Raw genomic sequence first — 19,241 nt, 5'->3', positions numbered from 1 at the left:
CGAGTCCTGGCATCTATAGATATAGATACCTATGTAGTTCTAAATCTATACACACTCCGCAGTCCGGTTCCACGCCCGTGACGCCACTGTCCAAACCCGAAACCCGACTTTCATTAGGTGGCCCCATGTGGCTTTGCCTGCCCTCTGCGCCAGCCTGTCCCTTCGATCCTTCGATAGAGGGCCGCCTGGCCCACCTGTGCCGCCTGCGAGGGCCTCCTGTTTTTGTCTGGGTTAGGAGCGGGGCGGGGGGAGCAGGCGGAGTGAGAAGTTGTGATTCCTCTGTTTTGTTTTGGAGCACCGAATCCCCGATGTGAGATTCCCAGCGCGAAAAAAGAAGAAAAAAGAAGAAAAAGTGCCGGTGCGGTGCGGTACGTGCCGTCCCGTGACGGAGGATGACTTGTGGACGGCTAACTAGATTTCACCAGTATGCTACCTGCGGTATAATACAGATTACGTACCTTCGAGTCTCGAGTCTCGACGGCTTGCTTCCACTGCCTGTAGTACCAGTAGTTACTGGTAGTTGCCAGTAGTTATGGAGCACGGGTTTATACATAGTACGTATAGCAAGGACATTCGCATTCGCATCAATAACCGGGTCACAGTAACAGTACATGTAGATAGCGGGGACATGAGCATGAGCATCTGCATTATTATTCACAACAACAAGACCCGAACCACGACCACGACCCGACCATCACCGTCGAATGAAAAAAATGCACTACACAACAAAGTTCAAACTCATCCCTCAAGCCTAGCCTATACCGGTAGTACACGTAGACAGTAAAAACACTCAGTCCGTCTCGTATCATATCGTATCGTATCCCTATCGGTACTCTACACATAACAGAACGGAATCGGAATCGAAATACCCTATCAAATGGCAACCGTTTCGCAAAACGTTCCCTAGTTGCCACCATAGTACCCACCACCACCACCGCCACCACCACCCCTGGCCAAATCCTCCGGTCTTGGCAACTGCACGCCCGCCAACAGTGCGACCATCGCCTCTGGCCTGAACCGCGCAGACTGGTATTTATCCGCACCGGGGAGGATACTCAGGAGATACCAGATGGCCTCTGGAAGTGGTGGGGGATTGTTGTTGTTGCTGTTGATATTGTTATCGCGGCGGACCGGCGCGTTGGCATATTCCCTTCTTCCGCCTCCGCCGCCACCACCGGTGTTGTTGTCCTTTAATTGGGACTGGTTTGCGGCTGCCGCTGCGGCAGCCGCGGCCTGCTGCTGCTTGATCTGGTTTAGACGGCGGCCGGCGGCTCCCTTGAGAGTGGGCACGGGCGAGTCCGAGCGCGGGAGCTTGCGTGCGCGCGACGAGTAGTCGCCGTCGTCGTCGTTGGCGGCGCGCTTGGGGGAGCTGGTGCGTGGCGGCATGGGTAGCGGCGGCGGGGGGTGGTAGTTGGAGCCTGGGATGGGTTGGGTGATCGGAGGCGGGGGAATGGGAAGGCCGGCAGCGGCGGCGGCGACGGCCTCCGGGGGAAGAGGCATAAGAGGCTTTTGTTTCGCCTGTTGGGTGGCCGAGATGACGGGAAGATATTTGCATGGATCCACGGCATGGTAGGCGTATCGGTTGGAGAACTGTTCGAGTTTCTGGTCCGTGGGGTACAGTTCGGCCATTCTCTTCTCCAGCTTGTAGACCTGCGCGAGATCACCGTAGTGGGCTTCGTATTCGTAGAAGAATCGGTATACCCGCTGAGCCTTCTCTGCTGGAACCTTCGACACGAATGTCTCAAACATCGCCCTAGCATCTGGTTTCCGTCAGTATGTGGTATATTGATGGCGGGGGCATGTCGCTTACTAGTAATATCATTGATATTGACGAGATGCTTCAAGTACTCCAAAGCAAAATCTTCGTCCTCGGGGAAAAGTTTCATTCCCCGCTCAAAGATTTTCAGAGCGGCAGGATCCCGGTAGCAATGATACTCGATCAACGCAGATGCAACATATACATCACTGGTGATCTTTCCCCTCTTCCTGGCATCGGCAAAGATCTGTCGACTACCACCAAGAGGCTCATTGACCCTTCCATGGCCCTGGATCCGTCTCATCGCCCGCATCAAGTTGATCCAGACAGCCGAAATGACTTTACTCAGCTTCAACATATCCGCTTTACTTCGATCCTTGACTTCATTTATTCTCCGCTCCCTGAAGCTCTGCTCGGGGGCCTGCCGCTCCTCATCGTCGTCATCGTCGTCCCGGCCGGGGCTGTCCGGATACGCCGGAGCTTCTTCTCCCAGTTTCTCAATCTCCTCCTTCTCACGGGCCTGCATCTTGGCGTAGTGGCCGTACAGAGTGTTGAGTAAATCGTCGTAAGGTTTTCTCACAATTTGACCCTTCCTTACAGCGGCCGCCTCTCCGTCCTCAGCAGGTGTGATGGCCTCCAATCGCTCGGCATACGTAAACGTAAGCAGCGTGCTCTCGGGATTAGCCTGTAGGCCCTGTCTCAAAAACTCGATGCCCTGGGCGTCCATACCGTTCTCGAGGCAGTAGTCCGCCGCCTCGAACCACATCTCGGGCCAGAACCGGAGCGCCATCAGAGCTTGCTTGTAGGCGTAGATGATACGGTTGCGGAAGGCTGCCGGATCCTCCTTGGCCAGAACCACGGGGTCGTCGGTCTCCCACTTGATCCACTTCTTCCACAGTGCGACCTGGTAATTCCAATCGTCGTCACCTTCGTACCCCTGTGAAGGCGGTAATCGCGGCAACGTCTCGCGTCTCAATCCTCGGGTGAGATTCGTAAGCTCAACGAGGCAGGCACGGGCCGTCATGAAAGCAGGCGACCGCTCTTGAAGGAACTTCTTGGCCTAATTCACGGTATCAGCTCCCGAGCATGTACGGACGAATGATCGTTGAGCATGCAATGAATCACGTACGGTTATCTTATTGAGCCCATGTTCAAACCCATCATACTCCCGCCACATCGCTTCTACTCCAATAACTGGTTGCGTGACTGCCTTCTGATAGATCTTTCTCAGACTATCCATCTTCTGCTGATCCATCCAGTTACTACCGCCAACAATTCCAGGACCACTCTTTACGAATGCAATCTGATCCTGCCAGATCCGCCCGGCCTCCTTGTCACAGCCAATGTTATTTAAAACAAAGTCATAAGCCTGACTGATCGTCCTCCTGGCAGTACCAGACGGATCGTTGGTAAGGTTGTTGCGCCGGCGGATGTAATCTAGGTATAAGCTCCACAACTCAACATTGGGCACGGTGAGTAGAGACCGCGAAAATACTTGTTCCACACGTTGGAATTCGTTGTTGTCCAGCTCCATCCTCACAAAACTGATCCATTGTTCGGCCTATGGACGAATGATCAGCCGCGCATCTCCGCACGAGAGGAGAGGAATAGTGAACTTACTGCTTGTGGGAATAGCACAAAGAATCGCTCGTACGCATTTCTCGCATCGTCAAACTTCCCCTTACGCTTGTGCTCCGAAATCAGTGACAACCACGCGTCCAGATCGCCTCGAGGATCTTCGGCGATTCTATCTTCCAGCTGCCCGACCAAATCCTGCGGCAGGCGTTTTCGCTTTCCGCTGTGCACGGCCTTGTGGGCTTGAGCGGGCTGCTGGGCTTGAGCAGCATGCATTGGCGCGCCAAACTCGGATGGTTGCAGAATCACCGGGGTGGTCGGCGCAGACGGAGCATGAGCGCTTTCCGCAACTTCAGCCTTGGGAGCGGTAACGGGCACGGGAGTGGCACTGGAAGCATCAGGAATGGCAGTGGTAGCAGGCGCAGCAGCCGCTGCAGGCGTGGTGGTCGCTGACGCAGTCGCAGAAGGCGCGACGGAATTCCGAGCAGACGGGGTAGCCGACATGACTTCTTCTTTCACCTCCACCTCCACCTCTTCAGTGGCTTGCTCCTCCATCGAAGCGGGTCCATCACGATCGCTTCCTGCGTGTCCATTCGAGACTGGTGAATCCTCCGTAGACGTCATGATGGTCGCGGGATCATGGTCGTCGTCATCGTCCTCTACCCGGGTACCGATCTCTTCCTGCTGTTGCTCCTCGTCTTGTACATCCTGCACCGCCTTCATCGCATCAAGGAATGCCTGCTCCGCCTCAGACACGGGGATCTCGTCTTCGTCTGCCATCGTGCACAAAATTCCGGATCCTGGTCGTTGGAGGGAAAGGAATGTAACGAGTCACAGAGGAGCCAGAACACGATTGAGGTTCAATTTCTTCTCTCTCCTTCTCTCTGTCCCTCACACAGCAACAATTCTCTTCCCTCTCTCAGTAGTAATATTAACTTTTTTCTTCCGCGAATTTTCTTTCCGCGCACGTGCGCCACCAACAGCAAATAGTCAACAGCACACAGCAATCTCCCTGGACACGGTTTCCGCAGTCAGTCGAAGCTCCGAATGACGCGACCGGGGACGTGTTGTCGTCGCACCTGATGTAGAATCTTTCGCGTAGAGTCGTCGCTGTAGTAGTTGGTGTCGTGCTGTGGTTTGGTAGGGTTGCGCAAAGAGGGAGTTCGTTAATCTTGAAAGGACACGGTGTTATTGTAGTCGTTAGTGTTGTTGTCTGTTCTGTTGTGTGGGTAGTTGAACAGAAAAGAGAGCAGGGCGTGGTTGTGGTTGGGTCCAAGAAGGAGGTGTGAGAGATGGGACGTCAGACAAAAAGAATGCGACATTGAAAGTGTGCCAAGCCAAGTCTATCCCTTCCTCTACCCAGCAGCATGGATCAATGACGACTTGCGACATGTCTCAGCACTCATTTACCCAACTTGCTGGTCCAAGCCCTCATGCTCCCCAGGAACAAAATGCAGGAAAGGTCGAGAAGTTGGTGGTCGCCATAGTCTAGTAAAGTCCTCATGCAACAATAAATTGATGTTCTCTCTCTCTTCCCAGGAAGAAATTGGTCTATTAAGGCCATATGCGACAACACATTGATTCTCTCTCCCCGAGCTAGGTATCATCGGGAAATTCAGCCTCATCGCCATCTGATTCACTAGTAAGCATTTCTAGATGAAGATACAAAAAGACGCTTCAATTCTCAATAAACTCGCAGTCCAAATTCAGATCGTACTGTTGCCCTTGAGCTGAACAACTCCCATCGTCCCTCGGATATATGTAGATAAATCACACGGCATAACGGTTAATTGGGATGGAATATACATAAAGTGGCAACGCGAAGCAAGGTGGAAGGGAAAATGGAACCGAAACAACGGAAACATGGCAATGAAACATGAAATTGCCTAACCACTCTGCATAAAAAGAAAAAAAAATCAAAGAAAACATCAAGTGCTCCACATTACGGCTTTCCCTCTGGTTTCTCCGTCGCTCCTTCGCCTGTTTTAACACCTGCTGGAGCAATGTTGGGGCTTGTGGGCTTTTCCGGAGCATCTAGTAGGCTTGGTGCAGGTGTTGCCACTGCCACCGCGCTTGGCTCCGAACCCACCGCAGGAGTGGTTGCCACGGCATCGTCAGCGGCTCCGGGCTTCTGTGATTTGTCACCGGGCTTGCTAGTCGGCTCGACGTCCATCATATCCTCGTCGTCGGATTTGGCCTTTAACCGCTTCTCGGGGTGAGTAGGCTCATCGTCCATGTCGATATCTCCGTCCTGCTGACGTGCCAACGCTTCGAGTTCTTCATCGTCCTCGCCATTATAACCTGGGATTTTCGTTACCACAGGGGCACCGGCATCACTGGTGGATGCGCTGGCCCCAAGTTGTGGTGTAGCGACTCCAGACCCGGTGCCACTGGCGTTGGTCTCTTTGTAGTTACGCTCGTTCCTTCGTCGCTTCTTTCCGTTGTTTTCTCGCCGGACGCCGATGGCGTCGCCCATGCCCTCGTCCTCGGAATCTGAAAGCTCATTATCTTTGTCGATCCTTCTCTCCCATTGACGTTGCGTCTGGCGTTGATCCATTCCAGTGGTGTCTGCGTCAAGATCGTCCAGGATAGCGTCTTGCTCCTCTTGGTGCTCGGTTGTTCCCCTGCCGACGTCCGACATCTGGACCGATGGAGCGTGGCGTGTGCGTTCCAGATTGGAGAGAACCTGCGTCTTGATCTTTTCAAGATACTCTCGGGAGTTGAGGTTCTCCATGTTCGAAGGTCGGACATCCAACTCGTAATCGGGACCGAAGTATTCGTAGAAGTCGCTGTAAGGCAAATCAGGGCCCACTTTTTGGCCGACCAGGACACCAGTCTCGTAGCACCAAGCTCTGCTAACGTTTCGCATGGTGTAACCGCCTCCACCGAGGACTAATGTGGGAAGACCGAACTTCTTGACGAATTCGACACAGTTGGCATGTCCCTTCATACTCAGGTTGAAACATCCTAGCCTGTCGCCAGATAACGAGTCGGCACCGCATTGGAGCACGACAGCCTCTGGGCGGTAGAATTCCATGACATGGTTGATGACAGGTTCAAAAACCGACTTGTAGGTCTCGTCCGTGATACCATCTCTAAGAGGGAAATTCACGGCATAGTACTTGCCAGCACCGACACCGATATCCCTAAGCTCTCCAGTACCAGGAAAGTACTCTCCATATTTGTGGAAGGAACAGGTCATGACTCTGTCTGTGGTGTAAAAGGCCTCCTCGACACCGTCACCATGATGAACATCGATATCGATATACAGCACACGCTGCTTGTACCGAAGTAGTTCGATGATGCCAAGTACGATATCTAATCACACCGGTCAGCTGAGCCTCACGACCACGGAAGACACAAACGCCGTACCGTTCAAGTAACAAAATCCAGAAGCTTCGCTTTTCTTGGCATGATGGAGACCACCAGCCCAATTGATCGCAATGTCGCACTTGCCACGGTTCAAACGCGCAGCACCCTCCATACTGCCGCCACCAGAGATACCGCAAAATTCGAAAAGACCGTCGAAGACGGGGCAGTCGTCGCCGACGTTGTATTTGCCTTGCTCTTTGGCGAAATTTTCCATGTTGTCCGGCGTAACCTTGGAGAGGAACTCGATGTATTCATCGGTGTGGAATTGACACATCTCGGCTTTCGTCGCAGGTTTCGCTCTCTGTAAAGGCTGTGAGCAAGTCGAGGATAGAGTTGTACGGTGCACCACCTACGTAGATTTCCATTTTCTTGTAAAGACCGTAGTTCATGATGAGGCTATGGGTCATTCGTATTCTGTGGGGCTTCATCGGATGGCCGGCGACGTAGGAGTAGTTTCTACATTGCGTCTGTCAGTACACCGAAGTCGCGAGTGGTGGCAAGAGGAGCAATACCCGACATCGGCTGGTTCGAAGGGAAAAGAATCAGGTCAGTAATAGCCCACCATCAAACGCGAAGGAATCACCCTTCATGAACCACTGATGACGGGTATTCTGCGAGGCCGTTGTAACTCACAATCGTAGAACTGTCCAATGTCAGAGCTCCCCTCTTCAACTGGGAACGCTCCCAGAGCAGTGAATGCAGGATGCGGGAAGGAGGCCACTCACATATGCAACTCTCTTGTTCTGCGCCCCATTGGTAGTGGGCGGGTCTATGGGCGCCGCGTAGTTCTTGCCGTTTGACATGGCTGCTTCCTGCGAGCGTATTCGGTGCTGCCTGAACTCGGGAAACCTGGCTGTATCAAATGTTGCAGTCGCGAAAGAAGAATGAAGGGGTGATGCTCAAACAAGAGTGTGAGAATGGAGGGGTGACGAGGGAGGACGTGACCGGAGGGGCTGAGAAAGGTAGGGCGAGGGTGTCGCGAGCTAGAGTCCCAGACGAGAGAGAATAGGATCTGAGTAGAGTACATAGCCGGCAGGTAAGACGCGCTGCCAGCGCCGGCCGGGGTTTCCGGGTAATTCAGTCAGCAGCCAAGCCACTCCAAGCTATGGGGAGCTGTAGGCAAGCTCAATGTATTCTTCAAATTCCTTCGGACTTGATCAGCAGGCACTCCACTACCGCCAGAATGCATTTAATGGTTTCATTATCGATTAACTATTGGCTACCGGGGAGTAATTAATACTTTCCTCTTATGTTTATTTCTTGCTCTTTTCCACGGAAAACGAAGCTCATGTTTGAACTTTGGCTTCCAAATATACCTATGCTGGACTCAATGTGGCTTTATTCTTCGGGCTGTTTGTTCTTCACCGGCAATCGGAATCCATGCGCTCGCCTCATGGTCGCTACCAATCCAAGCCAGAATTAAGAATCACATACACACATGTGCTGCCAACACGCTGCTCCCGCTTCACGCATCATCGTCACTCGGCGGATCTCCTGTGCAGCAGCGAATTTAACCGTGTGTAGTTACTACCGGTACATAGTGGCTTTCGTCCGGTGGTAGTGGCGTAGGGCAAACGTCATCCGCTATCCTGGCCCGTCCCTGGTTACAGCTTCCAAACAGGAATAATCGTGGAATTTCATCCCGGGATTCTCTCTACGCTTCCCTCTCTCAAGTACATAAGCTCTCCTTCTTTCCAGTACTCTTTTCCAAGGGTCCCTCTTGTTCTTAGTACTCTCCGAGCCGATCACACCGACTTGCGACCAACATACCAACCCAATATCAACGTCAACCCAACACCTTGAGCCTCACCAAACATGACGGACGTCCATGCAGCTCTCAAGACTCTGTCGCCAACCGAACATTCCGAATTTCCTTCGGATCCATCATCGCTCAACCTTCACCTAGCTACGTCCCTTGCGGATGCCCATATCCTGATATCCTCTCTTCCGCCGCCGACGATCATCCCCGAATCAGTAACACTTCCCGAACCGTCAGATCCAGACATAGCAGCCCTCCAGAAAGAATGGAAGCCTGTCAAGCTATCCGCCAAAGAAAACCCTGTGGGTATCAGCGTCTTCAAGCTCTCGGCAAAGGACGGGAAGGGTACTTGGTTCGCACGACGTTCCATCCACACCGATATTCCTTTCCGCCGATTCAAGGCAGGGCTCCAGCAAGAGTTCCAGCAACCCCCAAAAGAAGTTGTGGAAGAGGGTGTGGTACAGGGCCCGGTGCGCGGAATCGGTAAGGACCTTCGGATCCACCACGAAACCTGCGAGCTCGGCAAGGTGGAGATCTTCCAGTTATCAGCACAGTTCCCCGGTCCCTCTGCTCCGCGGGACTTCGTGGAAGGTTGCCTATCGAGTTCGGCCCATCCGGAGGACATATCTGCTGCGGCCAGCGAGAGGGGTCGTCCTCCCTCGTCGACGGATCCGGGGGATCAACCGGAGAGCAGCGCCGAAGACAGACCGAAACAGTTTACGCTCATATCGAAACCAGTTCTGAATCATCCGCAGGGTGACGAGAGGTCAGGATACGTACGCGGGACTTACGAGTCTGTGGAATTCATCCGGGAGATCCCTTCCATCCAGAATGCCCTGGCTAGGTCCCAGAGCACATCAGATGTTCCCTCGGCTGAACCCACCTCCCCTAACCGTCCTCGCGGAAAGACTGTGGGTATGACCCCTGAGGAGGCGGCACAGGCTAGGTGGAATTGTGCGGTCGATTGGATCATGATTACTCGTTCGGATCCTGGTGGCAGTGAGTATTCCCCGTTTTCGTGGAGGGAAAACTCTCGTACTGACTTGGATAGGCGTGCCGAAGTGGATGGTCGAGAGGGGAACACCAGGAGGCATCGTCAAGGATGCGGATAAATTCCTGAAGTGGTGTCGCCAGGCCACATTCCTCGATGACATACCCGAAGCATCACTCGATTCTATCACTAAGGAGATGGAACACGGCGAGAAACTGAGCAAAGACGAAGGCGTGAAGACGCACACCAAGCGACACCTTGCCGAGCGCGGCGCTCCAGCAGGAGCAGTCCTCTCATCGGACCACGCTCAAGCCGAGATATCGCCGGCCCCTAAGCAGTCTGAGAGACAAAACGGCAGTGCTGCAGGTAGTGGAGGCGGAGGCGGCCTTTTCGCTGGTGCACTGGGCACTGTGGCGGCTGGAATGTCCTCACTCGCCCAGTCCGCCATATACAGTAGTTCCTCGTACAACCCTACCCCGCCACCTACATCGCCATCCGACGATAACACCCCGTCTTCCACTGTTTCCCGGGCGTCTTCACCAAACGAAGAGCTTGACGACAGCGCCTCCGAAACGGCCTCTATCAAGACCTTCGCAACTGCTGATTCCTCGCGACCCGACGTTCCGGAGCTTCCCTCACGGCCTGCGTCCGTCACTTCCACTATGACAGCGGCATCTGCCACCCACGATAGCCAAAGCCCGGAAGAACGTGCTCTTGCGCAGTTCCTCAAGGAGAAGCAAAAGCTCGACGAAAAGCTCAAGCGTGAAGACCACCGCCGCTCCGAACGTGAAAAGAAAATCGCCGAGAAACACATGAAGAGCCTCGAAAAGCAGGAGCGCAAGTATCGCCGTGCTCTCGAGAAGGCCAATGAGAAGCGGCAGAAGGAGGAGGAGAAGCGGAAACGCGAGGCGCAGAAGCTGCTCGAGAGGGATGAGAAGGGAAGGAGACGCGAGATTGAGGAATTGAGGAAGGTTGTCGAGGGTCTCACTAGGGAGAATCTGGCCCTGAGGCAGAGGATCGAGGAGTTGGAGGGCACCAAGACGAAGGAGGGGGTGGAGGTCATCACCGCTGAGAAGGTCGAGGCTTGATTTACCCATCGAAATCATACTTACTTTTGCTATATTTGAGGTTTCTTTGGCGCGTACTTTATAGCTTTTGGGTCTCTACTGACTTACTTGCGTTTTCTGGGGAGTTTCAGATGTTTTCTACTGTACTTTACTCGTTTAGCGTTTTCTTTACCGTTGTAATCATGACAAATTACGCAAAATGCATGCCCGTATGACATGCACGATTCATAGACATTGTGGCGGTTGATCGTGTACGAATGAGAAGCACTCCCTCAGTGACAGCAGGACTTTGTATTCTTGAATTGATCCGATCTAGTGGCGCAGCCTGGCCATTTGAGGGGCGTCGTCCCTTACATGACAGCACTCGGTCGAGCATTTGCGTATCTACTTAGCCCCCCATAGGTATGGGATGCCTCCAGGCAACCTGCCACGGTGGGGGCCATATGTACCACGCTACCGAACTATCATAGGTATGGTGGAGTACGTCAAAGCGAAACCATATCAAGAATAGCACGGGTAGAGTTTAGTAGAGCTGAATATAGAACGAGTGAGGGGGCCGCCATGTACTGGGATAGTGTCTTTGAGTATAATACTGGGAGCGAACCTTCAGAGTGCACAGGAACAGAGACGCAAACTACATCCTCTAGGAGACCCTCCTCCGGGAAACTGCGTACAAATAATGCGTCTTAACCTCGAGAAACCACAAGCCGAATCCGATCTTCGGTCGGGAGTCGGGACAGGGCCCCGAAGTCTGAGGCTAATCAGCGGGTTCGTGGAGTGCTGAGAGCGGGAAAGTAGCACAGAGACAATAGTGCAGAATATGTACTTGGCGGATGACGACGGTGGGTCCGAGAGGAACGAGATACGGATGAGGATTGCTTGGTAGTATATGTATACACGGAGGTACCCTTCAAGTTTGTGGAGATTTTGATGAGAATACTGAAGGCAATATCCTTTCTCTTCGGGGCTATCATGTGGTAGACTTTTGGATCAGCCGATGCAACCAAAATCGAGCTGCCTACTCTAGTGAGAAACTGTGATGGTAATGCATGTCAGCTCCTCGGCTTCTCGTTATATGTAGACGGGGAATAAATTCCCCGATTTGCATCTGAACGAGTGCCCTTCTTGTGATCCCGTGTGAGTTGCAAGCTCGGGCTGTTCCTGGCGCTACCGCAAGATAAATAGCCTCGCTCTTATGTAACCCCCCACTCTATGTCATCAGCGTCAGGGATCCAGCACTGTATTGTCGCGTTTCGATATCTACTCTACCTACTCTACCTTCGGGGGCGATAACCACGCGCATCTCTTCGTCCGCTCGTCCTCCCGATATCTATCATGTGTTCGTCCCGTGCAGCTCCCTAAATAACTCCAACGATTCATCCACCCTCAACCCCCCACACGCCGTACTGCACGGACACCACAACAATCATGGCGACCTGGCAATGCTGGTGGTCGCCGCACTCCACCGCCGATTCACAGCGCTTCGTAAAGATCAATACAAGAGACCAGGAGCTAGCGGTCTATGATGTTTACGATTCGGTAAGTTCGTGGAGCGGAGAAGCGACAGAGTGTGGGGCGAGAGAGGAGAGGGCTGATGGGTACCGGTGGTGCAGAAGTTTGAGCTGTACAAGAGACATTCGAAGATTCCGTATATGCGGGTGAGTAACTTCTTGCGCCGGAGGGGGAAGAGGTTGATGGTGGGGTGAGGCTGAACGATGGGATGGAATGGTGGTAGTGCTTCGATTGGTCGCCCGTTGAACAAGGTCTAAATATCATCCACGGTGGAATAATTGCAGTGGCTAAGACGAGATGATCCGAAACAGACCTCGCAGCTATCGGCCAATCCTCCGGCGAAGCACTCTTACTCCGCCTCTCCGACCCTTCGTCAGCGCCGGTCCCTCTCGCCGTCAAGCAGCAACGTTCCTGCAACAGTGTGAGCTTCAACAGCACTGGTTCCATGCTCGCCAGCGGCCTGGACAAAGTCCGCAACGATTCGTGCCTTCACATCTGGGACATCAACCAGCGTCTGGGGTCAGGGTCGGACCGACCAATCCGGCAGCTCCCTAGTAGTGAAGCAATTGTCGCGTGTCGGTTCACCCGGGACAACCCACAGATACTGGTGGCAGGCGTGGCGTACCGCTGGGTCCGCATCTTCGACCTCCGCGAGACGGCGAGTGGCACCGCCGCAATAAGCTGTAACTCTAGGTGTGTTTACAACATCTCGTTGGATCTGGATCCGAACTACTATGCGGGCCACTCTGATGACGGTGTGGTCGCCGTGTGGGATCGGCGTTTTGCGAAGGGGAGCCCGACACAAGCACCGGAGCCCGCGCTGCAGTTCGGACGGGCCGCCGGGGATGAGAGCAGGAGCCTGGGAATCTGGCATCTCAGATATTCCAATGCGAGGGAGGGCGCGTTTGCGGTGCTCAATGGAGGCGGTGGACTCAGGGTCTATGAAACCGCAAAGGTTCTGAACGTCGAGAACCCGCCAACCATTGGGATGATGGGAAGTGATAATGGCGCTGTGGAGAATCATAAACGTTTAGGCTGGAGGGACTCGGCAGCGAGTTTTCTCGAGGCCAGGGCGTATGGTAGTAGTGGGAAGGAGGACAAAGGTGGCGGCGGCGGGGGTGGGCATGGCGGCACGTCGACGTCTGGTTCTCGGACGCCAGTGTACAGGAATGATGGCGGGGAGACATTGCTCGTCAGCCGAATTAGCGACATCCGATCTACCGACAGATCTAGCTCTGGGGACACAAGCCAACGAATTGTATTCTTCGACTGGGTGTGTGAGGGTGTGGGTGCGGGTGGTCCACGCAGCGGCAGTATGAAGCTCCTCACGGTCAAGGGGGATGGAAGCCTTGAGATTATCAAGTGTCCCGGCCCAGCACCAAGTATGGCGTGGGGCAGCAGGAACGAATTCGCCATTACCTGCGAGAATAACCTCGAGATCATGTCTACTACCAAGGCTGAGCAGCCAGAAGAGGAGATCACGTTGCGGCCAAGACGGAAGAGTATCTCTGAGCTTGAGGACCTGGATAGATACCACTACTCTGGTGGAGAGAGTCCAGACCAGAGAAGCCAGGGTCAAGAGTTCTTCGGCCGACGGAACCGAGCGAATAGTCTTGCACGGCCAGAGGATTTCCTACCGGATGCCCGCCAGGTTCTGCAGAACGACATCTGCGTGGTGATGCGGAAGCGCGTGGAGGCCGGATACCTCATGAACTGCGCCAAGAATGCTACTCTAGTCGCGCACGACAATCCCTATATGGAGGACATGTGGGTGTGGCTTGACGGCGCGCATGAGTGTGCCCGTGACGAGGGGATGATGACCGCAACACTGAATCTAAGCTTTCTGGGGGTTCTTGGAGTATGGCATGGAGGGAGGGAGCCGACTCCGGAGTCGAGGATCAATGCGAACCGCAAGATACGGAGGGACGATTGGACTGCCGCCTGCCATGAGATCAATAAGCGGAATGGCAGGAAGAAGTTCAGTGATCGAAAGACAGACTTTCCTGAGCAGCGGAGGCTGTGTCTTGCCATCGCTGGTTGCAACTACGATTCAGAGGAGCTAGAGCGGGAACTACAGCGGCTCGAGAGGAATGGGGAGCACAGCAAAGCCGCCGGACTGGCACTGTTTCACGATAAGATCGAACGCAGCATCAAGGCCCTGCAACAAGGTGGAAGGACGCTCAAACTAATGTCCACAGCTGTAGCGGGATATTTCGCTACCATCCGTGATCCCGCCTCAGGACTGTACGGCACGTGGAAGGAACTCGCCGGCATGATGGCGAACGAGCTCGGTGATCCTTATCAACGCGCCATCTTCGCCTATATATCCAACAGCGACTGGCGCGAAGTCCTAGACGAGCTAGGGGTCCCAATACGTGAACGCATCGGCATCGCCCTCCGCTGGCTCGATGACGACGAATTAACCAACTACCTTGAATCTACCGCCGCCGCCGCAATCCGATCGGGCGAACTCGAGGGAATAATCCTCACCGGCGTGACCGAAAACACAGTCAAGCTATTGCAGGAGCACATCAACCGCACGGGCGACGTACAGACCGCCGCACTTGTCGCCACCTTTGGCTCCCCACGATACTTCAAAGACTCGCGCGTAGAATATTGGATCGAGTCCTACAGACAGTTGCTAAACTCCTGGCGGCTATTCCATGCGCGTGCCCGATTTGATGTTGTGAGAGGTCAGGCCTCGAAGGATCGAAACGGCACGATGACAATGACTCCACCGCAACGACAGGTCTATGTACGTTGTGCAAACTGCGATCGCTCCATCTCTGGCCCTAAGAAGGATCCGAAGAAGATGACGGTAAGAGAGCGGCAGCAGGTCGCTAGTACCACACCGAGCATAATCGGCGGCGTTAGCACTGCTAAACCGACCGTCTGCCCACACTGCAAAAAGAGCCTTCCACGCTGCGCGGTGTGTCTACTCACCCTGGGAACCATTCATTACCGCGAGGGAGAGAAGAGTTCCGATGTTGAGAAGGATTATGATAGATGGTGAGTCTTCCCTATTTCTCTCAAATATCGTAGGTAGGGACTAATAAAAGCAGGTTCAATTTCTGCCTCAGCTGTAATCACGGAATGCATGCGGGACACGCAAAGGACTGGTTCAGCAAACACAGGGTCTGCCCGGTTCCTGAATGTAAGTGTTGCTGTAAGATGTAGGTTGGCTTCTTCCTGGAGATTAGGCCGGGAACGGTATACTGATGATGGGTAGATTCCATATCCCTGGGGAGGAGACTACATAGTAGAGAGATTGAGATAGGACGGGTGTTATGGCGTTGGCTCTTTCTGTTGAGTTTACGAAATATGAAACTGAGCGTCATCGATCAATGATTGCGAGTGAATCTTCATGAGGCACTAATTCTAATGCACCTAGTCCGTCCAAAAAAATCGCGGGTCACAAAGTTCACCTCATCTTCACTCCCCACCAACGCACCCATCACCGCCCGTCCACCCCACACTCGCAATAATGCCGCCCCAACGTCACGTAAAAGGCACCTACAAACCCAAAACCTCATACAACACACGCACCAAGTCCGTCTCGACACTCAAAAAGAAGCTCCGCGACACACGGCGACTTCTCACACAGCCGTCTCTGTCCGCGCCCGTACGCGCTGACCACGAGCGCGCGCTCGCTGCCTACGAGCTTGAACTCTCCGTCGCAGCAAAGAGCCGCCGCGACTATGAGATCCGCAAGAAATACCAGATGGTCCGCTTCTTTGGTATCATACCCTTTCCCCACCACCGCCCCACCACCGCCGGTCGACCCACCAGCTAACAGTGGCAAACAGAACGGCAAAAAGCGACGCGCCGCGTGAAAAAGCTCGAGAAGGAACATGCCGCGGGCGGGGACGTGAGCGAGGACCTGGAGGATGCGAGGGTCGAGCTGAATTACACGCTGTACTTCCCCGACGGCGAGAAGTACATCTCGCTCTTCAAGGACCCGGGCGATGCCGGTGGTGTCAAGGAGAAGCGTGACGAGATCAAGAACGATATCAAGAGGAGGATGGAGAAGGGGACTCTGGGCAGGTGGACTACCGGCGATGAGGCGGGTGGTGAGGAGGAGGCGGTAGAGGAGCAGCAGGAGGAGGCCGTGGAGTCCGAGGAATCGATGCCCGAGAAGAAGATACTGAAACCCAAGAAGTCGGAGAAGGCGAAGACACTGAAACCCGCGAAGCCGGAGAAGTCGGAGAAGCAGACTACGGAAAAAACACCTACAGAGAAGCCGAAAGAGAGGAAGGAGAAGAAGGAGAAGAAAGACGGCAGCAACAAGACAAAACGAAAGACAAACCCTGAGCTTGTTAAGGACACCATCGAAAACGACGATTTCTTCGAGTTTTAGTGGCATGGGAGCGATAAAATCATGCTTTGCATTTACTACAGGAGTTTGGAGAATTTTATATACTCTATTGTACTTTACGTGATCAGGAATATCATTTTTGTGTGCGCCTATACTATCAATAACAACTGCTCGTGGTATCTAACTCCCCAAAAAAACAAATACAAGGTCCAACAAAAAAGCGACTCCATCCATCACTACGTTACAACCTGGCATCCAGGACACCCGATCATCACCTCGCCCTGCACTTCCGGAAATCTGAACAAGCCGTCAGCGGCATGTTGTTCGAGTCCCCTCTTCCTAAGTTCATTCCTCGCCACCTCGAACCAAACCTCTCCCATCCTCGGAGCCCATGGTAGATCCTTAACCATCCCACTAGCCCTCCTCTTCCCGACCTTTCTATCCCCACCAAAAACCACACTTGCTAGCAACTCAGCCTTCTCCTTCTCATCCTGCATATCCATCATAAACTTTTTACGCAGACGACTCGGGCTTCCTGGGGAGTCGGCAGCAAAGAATTCGCTGCACCTTTGCAGTGGATTCGTACACCGCAGCATCACCGACACCGTGTCGTCGTTGGTATTATGCGGCGGCTCGGGGGATAGCGACAGCCGGACAGTGTTGACGAGGAAGTGGAAAGCGTGGTGTGTGCTGATAATCGCGCCGTCCGACCACGTCGTAACAATCGACTCCTGCACTTCGCGGTAGATCTGCGTCAGCATCGCGGCCGTCGGCGGACCATCGGCATGTGTATTCTCCCTGGCGACGGTGACGAGGTTCGAGCTGAGGTACAGCCGGGTGTTGATCAGGAAGTGTTCGACGTAGTAGAGCTGCCTTAGTAGTCGGCGCTGGATATGTTCAATCGCCTGTTCCTTCCGCGTCTCGAAATCCTTCTTATCCTTCCTATGCGATAGTGCCGCGCTCTCCCTGAGGCGGTTGAAAAGCGGGGTGACTGCCCGTGAAGCGAGGCTGTACGCCAGGTCGCTACACGTTCTGTTCCGTCGTTCCAGCGAGTGGAGGTACATGAGGTTCGGCTTCCTACCCTGCTGCGGGTCCCTAGCCTTCGGCGGGAGGAATAGCTGCGTGAGCAGCGTCATATCCGCGCCTCCGAACCGGATCATCGTGCCTACGATGACATGCTCGTGGGCGTCCACCAACCCCTTAAACGCACTGCACACCATCCGCAATCGCACCACGTCGCGCCATTCCGTATAGCCGAAGATGCTGATGATGAGCTCCAGTGGCAGGCGGTCGAGATACGAGCCCGACGTTGCGCCGCACACGCTGCTGCAGGCTGTCAGTTTCGGAGAGCGAGGTTGTGTTCGGTGCGGGGAGCGGGGTAGCTCTTCCATCGCCGAGGGAACCCGTGGAACCCACCTTTGCGAGCGCGACTTCGCTAGAAATTGGGAGCGCGCACGCTCCACGGCTCGCAGTAGACGCTGTGTCTTGTTCTCGAGAAAGGCGGATTGCCGGTCGTTCAGGTTGGGAAACATCTCGTGTGGGGTGGAGTGATGTGTGGAGCTAACGATGTAGAGTATGTCCTCGAGCTGGTGCTATTGTCGACTCGCTGTGATCATGGATATCGAACAGAAAGTTTTTTTTTTCCTCCGGAAAGAGACAAGTACTTTAAGGGGTGGTTGAAGGTGGTCGTTCGACTTGGTAACGGGATGATTGAGTTGAACGAAGTGGAAGGAGAGGTTGCGTCTCAGGCTGGCACCTGGCAGTTATCATAGGATTGGCTGGGGGCCTGTCGTCCCACCAGGGTTACTGTCAAGGCCAGGAAATCCGTCGAGTGAAACCAGCCGCGCCAGCCAGTCAGCCATCCAGCCACTGACGAATCGATGAATCTCCCTCCGCCCTTCCATAAGCCCTTACATCCGTGGGTAGAGTATATTAATAGAGCATAGGTAGATATCTCGAAGCCGCACTGCGCCGGCCGTAGTCCCAAAACCTGTCTGTATGGAAACGATTGCGTGGCGGTGGTCTGGTCTGGTATGGTCGGGTCGGCACACGACTTTTCCGATGACTGCTGCGGAATGTATGTAGATGAAATAAATGGATGTCGGACTTTCGGATATTGGGCCAGTGCCGGGAAATGGGGTATCGATGGCGACGATGGCTGCCATCTGCGTGCTGCGCCTCAATGGCTGCATTGTGTCTGTTGCGGTTGGTGGTACATATGGCACGTCACGAAATGTCACCCGGCAAATTAGCCCCGCTCGGTCCATTGAACTCGGGCGCGGGCCCTTCAGGCTTCTGCGGTTTCAGACAGTGGGGCGGAGCCGGCCCGTAACTGTCATGATCTAATAGGTATGGTCAAATGCAAGATGATTGAACCTAAAAAAAAAAAGGGCGGGCTCTTCTTGAAGTCAAAGAAACGTGATTTCCACAAAGTCAATTCCACAAAGTCAGGCTGGAACTTCCAAAATGGTCTGCGGAGATCTTCCACCGGTAAGTGACGGCTGATGCAGAGCTTCAGTTTCTCACTCGGTCTTGAGAAATTCGGCACGGAAAAACATGCAATCCCACGAGTAGTCAGGCTTCCGATTACCGCAGTTATCGCACCCTACTGCCACCACCTACCGCGCACCAGCAGTTTATGGCCCTTTGCTCGACCCAGAAGATACAGGTACTCGATCAAAGAACCACAGAGAGCCAAAGCCTGTTCCGACTCTCGATTGTGCCGCCACCTTACCAGCATTTCCCGGCCGGACACCCCCACATGGGGCCGATCACAAGCCAGAACTTGGAAGATCCAAAAAATCCAGTCATATTGAAGCCATCAAATCGTCATACATAGATCATGTACCTAGTAAGAATACATCAATACCAAAATCGCACCAGCTCCGAATCAA

General features: G+C 53.9%; 6 protein-coding genes across 6 annotated transcripts; 3 read left to right on the top strand and 3 right to left on the bottom strand.

The window, feature by feature from the left end:
• Positions 1 to 589: 589 nt before the first annotated feature.
• On the bottom strand, positions 590 to 4,270 carry BZA05DRAFT_451563 (uncharacterized protein). Its single transcript, XM_051487446.1, has 4 exons — positions 3,377 to 4,270; positions 2,886 to 3,317; positions 1,811 to 2,816; positions 590 to 1,760 (listed from the first exon to the last, which is right to left on the bottom strand). The coding sequence occupies exons 1-4, from the start codon at positions 4,109 to 4,111 to the stop codon at positions 904 to 906; spliced, it is 3,030 nt and encodes a 1,009-aa protein (XP_051339983.1). The 5' UTR covers positions 4,112 to 4,270; the 3' UTR covers positions 590 to 903.
• Positions 4,271 to 4,980: 710 nt separating this feature from the next.
• BZA05DRAFT_27541 (uncharacterized protein) lies at positions 4,981 to 7,194 on the bottom strand. The gene is made up of 3 exons (XM_051480269.1): positions 7,057 to 7,194; positions 6,704 to 7,004; positions 4,981 to 6,649 (listed from the first exon to the last, which is right to left on the bottom strand). The coding sequence occupies exons 1-3, from the start codon at positions 7,129 to 7,131 to the stop codon at positions 5,274 to 5,276; spliced, it is 1,752 nt and encodes a 583-aa protein (XP_051339982.1). The 5' UTR covers positions 7,132 to 7,194; the 3' UTR covers positions 4,981 to 5,273.
• A 1,128-nt stretch (positions 7,195 to 8,322) lies between these two features.
• Positions 8,323 to 10,626, top strand: BZA05DRAFT_27510 (uncharacterized protein). Its single transcript, XM_051480266.1, has 2 exons — positions 8,323 to 9,461; positions 9,514 to 10,626. The coding sequence occupies exons 1-2, from the start codon at positions 8,519 to 8,521 to the stop codon at positions 10,539 to 10,541; spliced, it is 1,971 nt and encodes a 656-aa protein (XP_051339981.1). The 5' UTR covers positions 8,323 to 8,518; the 3' UTR covers positions 10,542 to 10,626.
• Positions 10,627 to 11,690: 1,064 nt separating this feature from the next.
• Positions 11,691 to 15,404, top strand: BZA05DRAFT_27465 (uncharacterized protein). Its single transcript, XM_051480257.1, has 6 exons — positions 11,691 to 12,059; positions 12,134 to 12,178; positions 12,256 to 12,283; positions 12,344 to 15,041; positions 15,095 to 15,205; positions 15,262 to 15,404. The coding sequence occupies exons 1-6, from the start codon at positions 11,949 to 11,951 to the stop codon at positions 15,290 to 15,292; spliced, it is 3,024 nt and encodes a 1,007-aa protein (XP_051339980.1). The 5' UTR covers positions 11,691 to 11,948; the 3' UTR covers positions 15,293 to 15,404.
• On the top strand, positions 15,390 to 16,448 carry BZA05DRAFT_27498 (uncharacterized protein). The gene is made up of 2 exons (XM_051480263.1): positions 15,390 to 15,769; positions 15,839 to 16,448. The coding sequence occupies exons 1-2, from the start codon at positions 15,517 to 15,519 to the stop codon at positions 16,387 to 16,389; spliced, it is 804 nt and encodes a 267-aa protein (XP_051339979.1). The 5' UTR covers positions 15,390 to 15,516; the 3' UTR covers positions 16,390 to 16,448.
• A 135-nt stretch (positions 16,449 to 16,583) lies between these two features.
• On the bottom strand, positions 16,584 to 17,879 carry BZA05DRAFT_336742 (uncharacterized protein; the record flags this gene model as incomplete). The annotated part of the gene is made up of 3 exons (XM_051480823.1): positions 16,584 to 17,285; positions 17,340 to 17,673; positions 17,764 to 17,879. The coding sequence occupies 3 exons, from the start codon at positions 17,877 to 17,879 to the stop codon at positions 16,584 to 16,586; spliced, it is 1,152 nt and encodes a 383-aa protein (XP_051339978.1).
• Between the last annotated feature and the right edge of the window lie 1,362 nt (positions 17,880 to 19,241).

Source organism: Tricharina praecox, assembly GCF_024521635.1.
Source record: "Tricharina praecox strain CBS 144465 chromosome Unknown BZA05scaffold_10, whole genome shotgun sequence".
In the NCBI taxonomy this organism is placed as follows: domain Eukaryota; kingdom Fungi; phylum Ascomycota; class Pezizomycetes; order Pezizales; family Pyronemataceae; genus Tricharina; species Tricharina praecox.
This window is presented reverse-complemented; position numbering and strand designations above follow the sequence as displayed.